At 48.7% G+C, this 9,808-nt stretch overlaps 1 protein-coding gene across 2 annotated transcripts in view; it reads left to right on the top strand.

Moving 5' to 3' along the window:
* cecr2 (CECR2 histone acetyl-lysine reader) overlaps nt 1-9,312 on the top strand; it is a 43,868-nt gene extending 34,556 nt beyond the window's left edge. For both annotated transcript variants that reach the window (XM_008436488.2, XM_008436487.2), the window contains exons 14-19: nt 1,089-1,447; nt 1,544-1,684; nt 4,100-4,811; nt 5,331-6,642; nt 7,505-7,572; nt 7,685-9,312. In XM_008436488.2, coding sequence (XP_008434710.1) covers nt 1,089-1,447; nt 1,544-1,684; nt 4,100-4,811; nt 5,331-6,642; nt 7,505-7,556 — 2,576 coding nt within the window. In that variant the 3' untranslated portion in view covers nt 7,557-7,572; nt 7,685-9,312. The remainder of the gene's footprint in view (nt 1-1,088; nt 1,448-1,543; nt 1,685-4,099; nt 4,812-5,330; nt 6,643-7,504; nt 7,573-7,684) is intronic.
* Nucleotides 9,313-9,808: the final 496 nt, after the last annotated feature.

Here is a 9,808-nt window from a genome sequence, read left to right as displayed (position 1 = left end):
GGTTGGTCTGTTTTGGAGGGGGTCCATGTTGGAGGGGGTCCATGTTGGAGGGGGTCCATGTTGGAGGGTTGGTCCGTGTTGGAGGGTTGTTCCGTGTTGGAGGGGGGGGTCTGTGTTGGAGGGGGTCTAGCGCAGCCTTGACAGTGATTAATGGGGAGTGATTGAGTTGTGCTGAACGGGACCCGGGCTCTGCAGAGCCACAGGAACATTCCAGGCCCTAAGCGCTCCGACTGGAGCCGTCCATCCTGCTGGGGCGGCGGGGGAGGAGAGATGCTGCAGGGCCTGAGGCAGGGGGGGCCAACGGGGCCCACCCATGCCCTCTGACCTGGTCTCTTACAGATAGAAGCTGACTGCAGCAGGCTGGCTGGTCAGTGACGATACGCTCTGTGATGATGAAGGTGTAAAAGTATTCACCCCCATTTTACTAATTCAGTCCTCTCACAAAGAGAACCTGAGGAAAAACATCATGATTTTAGACATCCGAGCAAACCCTGACCCCGTGTCAAAGAGAAATTCATCCACAAGAGGCTTATGGCTACATTTTACCTGATGACAGCCAAAGATCACTACCAGAACCTGGCTGACAGCATGAAGTAGGCCTGAAGAGCTCAAACAGCAACACATCATGACCTGCTCTAAAGAAAACATCTATCAGTCTGGAAAGAGTCACAGACCCATATCCAAGGTTCTGGTCCTCCAGAGAACCTCAGTAGAACCGTGATCCACACACGCACCAATGGAAAACCGGGTGGTTCACCAGAACCTCCCAGAACCTCCCAGAACTCCACTAGAGGAGTTCTAGGTAGATTTACAGACAAAAATGTTGTTTTTTATCTTAAATGCAAAATGTTTATATTTTTGTACAATTTTAGCTTATTTAACGCAAGTATGCCGTGTTTTCAGCAAACTGCCTGTTTTGATTCTGCGTACTCCAGTTGTTTATTTCAATAATCAATTGCTGCCAGATATTAGAAATTATTCTGGAATATTTTCATGGAAGGAAACATGATGCGTCCCAGAAGGTTCAGTGTTTCGGAAGGTCCGTTGTTCTTCAGGAATGTTGTCTGACGGTCGGTTTCTGTCTGCAGAATACACCGTCATGGCCGAATCTCTGGAGCGCTGCTTCAACCGGGCGCTGCTGAAACACTTCCCGTCGGAGGACGGCGACACGGACGAGGAGTTCCACATCAGCCGGGAAGACCGAGAACGGAAGGACAAGAAGCGAAACCGGACCAGTAAACATTTAGGACCGGAGAGCTTGATCAGGGCCACGGAGCAGGTCCAGCGTAAGAGGAATCCGCAGGGAAAAGGCAGCGCTCCTCCAGAGGCAGAGGACAGCCGGATGCTCCGACTGCAGCTCCCACCCCACTGGGCCAGCGGCCCGGCTCATGGACCGGCTCACGGCCTGCCTCCAAACCAGCAGCACATGTTCCATCCAGGACAGCAGGTGATCACAGAGCATCCTGGACCCGTCCCCACCTGCCTGAACCTGAGCCTGAGCCTGAAACGAAACCAAACTAACGTCTCCATGTCTGATTGTCAGCTCCGTCCTCCAGCTGGTCCTCCCGGTCCGCAGATGTTCGCTCAAAGGATGGCCATGGATCCTCGCTTCGGCTACCCGGTCCACATCCCGAGGCCTGGAGACCCCAACTTCAGCCGCTACCCTCACAGTTTTAATATGCAGGTACAAAATAATAAAGACTACACTTAAACTTTGAGTCCAGAGGTCTTTGACTTTTTTCAGCCTGGGACCCCCAAACTGACAGAGAGCTGGATATGCAATGAATTAGCAATAGTACGGCATAAAGCATGTTTTATTACGGTGCGCAATACAAATAACACAGCTTTAGTTCATATTTTTTATTTATTTATATCAAACATCGGCTTGAATACAAAAGTAATAATGCCACTGACATGAACAAACTGTTTTATTTTGCTTAAAATCTAACCTGTTGCAATAACAGTAGACAAGTTAATCGCATGATGAATTAAAACCAACTCAATAATTTCCCTTTGCATGATCTGTTGATTTTCCTCTTTTCTCTCTTTCTACCAAAAACTGGATGATAAAAGTCTCCAGTTTGGTTTTTTGATTGGACTTTTTGCTTACAGAGACCCATAAGTAATTTTATTTGTTTTCTGTTGTTTTATTTATTTTGGATTTTTAAAACACCTTCCAGTTGCACTGTAAAATGTTTATTAGAATTTAAATTTATTGATCTGTGAGAATGTGCTCCTGCATTATTGACATTATATTACTCGAAAATCATTTCAAAACAATATTATTGTTCTTCACAAAAACTTCTGGGGCTTCTGGGAAAATTAATGACCAGAACCTTTAACGTAAAAAGCAGACTTTTGCTCACTGAAAGTGTAACTTTCTGCCTGAGAAACATCATTAATGCCTCTATAAATGTGGCAGATACCGACCCATACGGTCACCACTAACTGTTTAGCAGTTAGCCATTAAGCTAGCGGGGCAGCTAGCATGCTAACGCCAAAATGCTGGTATAGTAGAACAGTTATGACACTCTTAAAGCATAGTCCATATAAGAGAGGCTGATGCAATAACATATTATATGATAAAAAAAACTTTATGGGAATCATAAATATGGACTTTGCCACCCTAAAGTTAAATAAAAGTAAGACGGAGACTCTTATACTTGCTCCCACTGCACCATCTGTAGCATGGTGCAGTGGGAGCATACACATGTACTAAAAAATATTTCCAGAAGTGTTTTTCTTTTTCTCTTTTTTTCTTTCTGTTTTATTGTAAGCATTAAAAATAGTATAAAGATAAAGATGGTTTAATAGCAAAACTGCTTTAACCTCTATTTAAAAAATAAAATAAAACAAATAAAATCAGTAAATTTTTGCGCAGTTGTCCAATAATTAGGAAAGAGAGCAAGAAATGATCAGGGCAAATGACAGTAGCCCAGGTTTTTAGGGCCCCGCAGGTTTTATTTTTATTTTATTGACGAATGCATGTTTTGGAGACATTGTGCTTTATACAAGAGTCGCATCAGGTGAGTTGTAATGGTATTTTCAGATTTTTATGAAATTAAACAGTACTGAAGTTTTTTAGTGGTGAAAGGATGATTGAACTTACCATCATCAGTTATCAGTTATGTATGGCTTTACCTATTAATGTAATGTAACGAAATTTATATTAGCAAATAAATTTTTCTTTAGTGGGTAGGGCACCAAAACGGTTTCCAGCCCAGGGACCCACATCCTTGTAAATCCGGCCCTGGATGCACCAAACGTCTCACAGGAAGCACCGCCACCCTGTGGTGTAACTCGGTACAACACCTCAATTTAACATGCTTTCACCCCCTTTTTACTCCTATTGGATTATCAATTAAGTAAAACAGTTTGGTCACACCTCATTACCAATTTGTCACATGTTGGATTCATGGTAATCTGTTTTTAAAGCTGCAGTATGTAACTTTTATAAAAAATAAATATATATTACACATTTGATGAAACTGTCACTGAGAAAAAAATCAAGCTCTTCTGCCTTCTCCCAAAGCTATCCAGAATCAACCAATCAGAGGAAGGAGGCGGGGTTTAGCTGTCGCTGCCTTCCTCTTTGCTATGCTACAGATTACCCTGACAGCAGATCCTGTTTTGAACGCTAGGCTAGTTAGCTTGGCTACTGATGTCGACGTGTAAATGGTTTCCTGTAACGGTAAGCTGTTGCTCTTCCATTAGCATATTGTGCAAGTACATGAGGGTGATTGAGAGCGCTAAGCCCCTCCTCCTGGTTCTGATTGGTTGTCTTTGGTGCAGTTCTTCAGACAGCAGTAACGGGGAGGAGGCGGAGGAGATGGATGTTTTTCACAGATTATTTTATAACAAACGGTCACAACATGGTGTCAGCTTTAACAAACTTTAACCTCTATTTAAAAAATAAAATAAAATCAGTAAAAGAGTAAAACAATCTTTATACAAGTTACTGCAGCTTTAAAGACAAAACTATAAAATATGACATGTTGGATCCCCGTGTTTAAGGAATCTTTGTTCCTCTGCCGGTAAACCTGCTGTGCATGGAAACCAGTCAGCCCAGTTAACCCAGTACTGTTTTTGTGTTATGTAGACTCATTTGGCTGATGGACATCACATGGGCCCCAGGTATCCCATGGGGCCGGACCCTAACGAGGGCCCTCCACAGCAGCGGCCCTACATCGGTCCGACTCACGGTCCGTCCCTGGGGCCGCGCCCCACGGCCCTCCAGCCCGGCCCTCCCCCCGAAGCCAGCATGTACCCGTCCCACCAGCGCCCCGAGGGCCGCTCCTTGCACCCCATGGCCAGCCGGTTTCCCGGCCCCGAGGGGCCCGCTCAGCTCCCCTACCCCGGCCTGAGGTCCCCCGGCCTGGGCTCGTCCTCCGGCATTTGGCCCAGCGTGAACGGCCAGGACCGGCTGAACCCCAACGCCGCCAACCAGCGCGGCTTCAGCTACGGCGGCATGCCCCCGCCGATGGGACACAAGCCGTGGCCAGAGGCCGCCGGTTACCCGCAGCACCACCACAACGCGCCGCATCAGATGTCCAGCTCCCTGGGGCCACCGGCCTCGCGGGCCCTGGCGCTGCAGTCGGACCCGGCTGGCAGGACTCAGTCGTCTTCCATGCTGGAGAGCCCAGAGATGCTGGCCCTGCAGCAGCTGTCGGCCTCCTCTGGACCCCCTGCTGGCGGCTTTCATCAGCCGGGGGCCCCATCAGGGTTTGGCAGCATTCCCTCCAAACAGCTTCAGCTGCTGGGTCCAACTGGAGACAGAGGGACGGACGGCCAGGCGGACACGGAGCCCAGAGGTAGACACGACCTTTCATTCCTCCATTTCTGTTTGACAGAATCAAACGTTTTCCGTCTCAACGCTGAAAGAATGAACTCCCTCTGCTTGGTTTAGTTTTCCCTCACAGCAGGTCGCTCAATCAGTATTCAATAGTCATCAATATTCACCTATATTCACCAGCTTCTTTCACAGCTTCTGACAATTAATGATTGGCTGATTTCTCTTTTCTCTCTTTCTACCAAAAACTGAACAAGTCATCAGTCTGGTGTTTTGGTCTCCACTAGCCCTTTTTTAGGGATAATTTTGTTTGCACAGACTTAATAATTATTTCTATTTGTTCTTTTTATTTTGTTCATTTATTCTGTATATGTTATTGAAAGTATATTCATCTTTAAAAATTCAGCACTGACCACTGCGCTGAAGTGTGACAGTATCGGTATCAGGATAATTAACGAGGCTTTGAGGAATAATTTCAGCCCTGAAGTCGATCTGCGTTTGTCTCGACTTTCTGCTGACTCGTCTATTTTCTGTCCATCAGGTCCAACGTCCAACAGCAAAAACGACGTAAACATCTGTAATGAAGCAACGCCACAAAGAAGTGTTCACGCCATGAGCCTGGAACTGGCCGCCGCTCTGAGTCCATCGGGCCGCCCCACCGGGTTGGAGCGGACGGTCATTTCCCAGACCCGCCAGCAGGGGGCGGACGGGCCGCCAGAGAGCTCCGCCCGGCCTCAGGCCGCCTCCCCCCAGCCGTCCCCGCAGCGCGCCCCGCTCAGCTCCCTGCCGCCCAGCCGCCCCTCCACGCTGCTGCCCCCCCAGCCCAGCGCGGCAGAGCCGGGCAGTCAGCGGCCCTGTGAGGCCGTCGGCAGACCCGACCCGGAGGCCCTGATGTCCGCCCCGCCCGGCATCTACAAACAGTTCAGCAGCCAGACCCCGCCCATGGGGGGCGGCATGGGGGGCCACGCAGGGAGCAACGCGGCCCAGAGGGGGCCAGGTGGCTACAGCCCCGTGGCACCGCCCCCCTCCCAGTACGGCCTGGGCGGCGCCCTCCATGCACACTACAACAAGGCGCCGTTTCCCAGCCAGTCCGTAAACGCCCCGCCCCACCCTGCCTACCAGCAGGGGGGCAGCAGCGCCTTCCCCTACCAGCAGCCGCCCCCTCCCCTCAGGAACATGTTCCCTCCCCATCAGTACCAGCAGCCAGGCTACTACGGCCCGCCGCTCAGCAGGGAGGGGTACCAGCCCCCCTATCGGCCGCAGCAGCCGGACGCCCCCAGCGCCTACCTCCCTGTGGGCGCCGCCAGGTCCAACGGTCACTTCAAGGACAGCACTGCGTCTCCGCCGGGGTCCAGCCGCGCCGCCTTGCTGTCCCCGGCCGGCTCAGAGGAGGGGGGGTGCGCCGAGGCGCCGGCTGGTCCAATCAGCAACCAGACGGCCGAGAGCTCAGAGCCGCCGGAAAGCCCGAAGGAAATCCTGGACCTGGACAGCCACAACGCCGCCGCCCGCCACCGGGGAGCGCCGTCGCTCCCGCTGCGCCACGTCCATCCGGCAAGGTTCATGTATGACCCCCGAGCGCTGCACCCCGGCATGCAGCAGGGCGGCGCCCCCCCGCCTCACATGATGCCCCAGGCGGTGGGCGGCGGGACGCCGTACCCCGGCCAGCCGTACCCGGACCCCCGCTACGCTGCCCAGAGGCCCCACCCACACCTGATGGAGGCGCTGCAGCGGCCCCAGCTGCCCTACCCCCCCGGGCAAACGCACATGGCCTTGTACCGACACCCCAGAGCTGCAGGGCACTTCCAGGGCATGATGGTCCAGCAGAGGGGGCCGGAGCGCTTCCTGCACCCGGGGTAACTAATCCGCTTCTTCTACATTCTGGGGGTAAATTCAGAGATTTTAAGTAAATTGGTCTTTATTCCTCCTGATACTTTCATTACGTCCAACAACTTGTTCAGGATTAGTATTAATCTGACAGCTTTAAAAGGCCCAGGTGACATGCTTCACCTGGGCCTCACCTGGACTCACCTGGGCTCACCGGCCCAGGTGAGGCCCAGGTGAGATGCCTCACCTGGGCCTCACCTGGGCTCACCGGCCCAGGTGAGGCCCGTCTCATCAGGACAGTTAGGCAGGAAGGCCAGAAGGTCAGATAAAAACAACTTCACACAAGAGCCAATCAGCTCACAGTTTATTGCCACATTCATAATAATTAATATAAAATATCTGAGCATCACAACAATGATGGGATTTAAATAAGAAACAATTTAGTTTTAGTTTCATCATCATGATTTACTTTCCTTAAATCTGTGTGATTGGTTCAGCCGAGACTGTAGTACAGAAATACATTCATGCTTTTGAGATGATGGGAGTTCAGTCCACACTTCTCACCAGTAGGTGGCAGTAATGCTCCATTAAGCTGTTTGCCAATCACGGTCCTCAGTTTAGGTTGAAACCAGGCGAAGTGCTTTGAGCAAAAAGGTTTAAACAGAAGTTCAAACTGGTCAATTAGTTCTGGTTCTGACTCGGTCGGGCCCAGGATTGTAGACAGACCTCCGCTTGGTGGCTCCAGCTTCCTGGAGTCGACATGAGGGACTGATCAACCAATCAGAAGCAAATCTAGGTGTAACTTCAGTTTATTAAAGTGACTTTCAATGTTTTAATGTGCGGTTTGTTTGCTGGAGCAAAAGGTCCTAATCAAAGTTCTCATGGTTCCAGGCAGCAGATGATGGCCACTCCTGGAGGCGCTGGAGCGAAACAAGGACTGTAAAAATCTGAAGATCAACGTGAGTAGAAAACCTGACGACAGTCTGGAGATTTATGGAGGAAATTATTCGTTTTAGTTTACAAACACCGGCTGAAGTCGACCGTTAACTGACCTTCATTCTCACCTTTCAGGTACGGATTCAACAAACTGCTGGGACAGACAGGAAGTCCGTCCCAGCGGCTGCCGCTGTTTCCTGCTGGGAGGCTCCAACAGACCAGCTGCCGCAGCACACAGAATAAAATGTGAAATAGTTTTGAGCCTCAGAGATCAAACCTCTTCCTCCTGACTGTTTCTTCCAACGCTGGAGCTTTTATCCTGGAACGAAGGGAACCCCTACAACCACTAGGTCAACCTGTGCAGAGCCGGGGACGCTGCCTTCAGGGACGCCGGGCAGCCGCAGGTCGTCTCTTAACCTCAGGTGTAGGAGAGGCGGGTCCTGAGCGGCCGCCTGCTGATGCCTTCTTCCTCTCTGTGAATGTATGGTTAATCTTTTAGACGACAAGCGCAGCTCCGCAGTTGCACATGTAGGGACTCTGATTCCTGCCGTTTCTACCCATAACTCTAAACTTCAGTATGCACCGTTCAGCGCTGCCTTGATTTTACGAATGTCCAGACGGGAAGCGGTTGCTTCCGTGATTCTCTGTTATGCACTATGAGTTCAGTCAGTCCAGATCCCCCAGAACTGAGTGGCCTTCCTCAGAACCCCTGAAATGATTAGATATCCGCCCTGTACTACTGAGGCCCCGCCGGTACGCTGCACACGCATCCATCAGACACGCAGCACAAAGCGAAGCTTCTTGTGTTCAGAGTTTCAGGCGTCCTCCTCCTCCTCCTCTTCATCCTGCTGTTCGTGGTCAGGTTCTCCTCAGGGTGTACAGATGCAGATTACGGGTATTTTTGTGAATCATTCGAGGAAGGAGCAGAACGCCGAAACCTCTGTTATCCCCAGCCGGCTGCCTTTCTGCTTGTTTTTCTCATAAATGTGTTTTAGTTTTTCTGATTCTTATTCTGCTTTTCTCTTCATCTGATTTAAAGTCATTTTGGATAAAAATAAATGATAATTCTAGTTTTCTTGCTTTTCATTGTGACTTGTGGCGGTTTAGTCTTTAGTGCGGTTTAGTAATGATCTGAATCTACCTCATCTAGCTGCTGGCTGGCGTACATTTCTTCTCCTCCCAGACTCCCCCATCAGTGTACCATCTCTTTTAAACCCCAATGCATGATGGGAAATCTGGTTCCAGTCTGTTCGGAGTCCATTTGAACCCACGTCGCTTAATAAATGCGACGTCTGGAAACACTGGAGAGAGTTTCCCTCGACGTTTTATCAAAGTAGTGAAATGTAAAAATAGCAGGTAGCATCTAAACAGGTTGTGTGTGTGTGTGTGTGTGTGTGTGTGTGTGTGTGTGTGTGTTTGTACTTGCCGCCAGTTGACTGGAGCCGATTCTCCCTCTTCTGCCATCTCTGCACTAGCGACAAACCCATTTAGGCGTGATTAAATGTGAATCATATTTATTTGTTCTTTTAAGATGTTTTGTACATTTTTGGACTTGTTTTAATGTAACTTTTTCCCTGTGACGTTTTTAAACCGTCGTCCTTCATCTCAGGAGGACGGCGGCGGCTTTGGGAGGAGGGGAAACGGTCTTTTTGTTTTTAAAGTTGAGTTTACATGTTCTTATCTGACTGACGCGGATTATTTTGGGAATGGAATGGATTATTTTCTATACTGTCTTAGAAATAAATAACGTTTCTCAACTCGGAGTTAGTTTTATCTGTTTTTGGAGGTTTCTGTAGTTTGACCACAACATTACAGAAACTTTCCCCTGTGGAGCCTCTGAAAGTGAGGATGTGGTTTGTAGAAACCGTCAAATTAACACCAGTAATTTTGTCATAAGTTTAAAGAAATGTCTTTTTTTTTCAGCTTTTTATTCATTCACTTATGTCAGTTTCAAACTAAATATGTAATTAACAAACTAAAGCTACAAACTTAAACAAAATACTTGCTAAATAGTTTGAAGATAAGTATTTGGTTTACAAGCTAAATGTTTAGTTTGAGGCCAAAGATTTAGCTTGCTAACTAAATACTTAGCTAAGAGTTTAGCTAGCAAATGAAATCTTCAAAAAGTTTGAAGTCAAATGTTTAGTAAGCTGAAGAGTTTGATAGCAAGATAAGTAGGTTTAGAACTAAATATTTGCCATTTGGTTTGCAAATTAAATGTTTGGTTTGAAACCAAATATTTAATTAGGTTAGCAAGGT

The sequence above is a fragment of the Poecilia reticulata genome, linkage group LG19 (assembly GCF_000633615.1).
Source record: "Poecilia reticulata strain Guanapo linkage group LG19, Guppy_female_1.0+MT, whole genome shotgun sequence".
In the NCBI taxonomy this organism is placed as follows: domain Eukaryota; kingdom Metazoa; phylum Chordata; class Actinopteri; order Cyprinodontiformes; family Poeciliidae; genus Poecilia; species Poecilia reticulata.
Note: the sequence above shows the minus strand (reverse complement) of the source record. Positions and strands in the feature narration are given on the sequence as shown.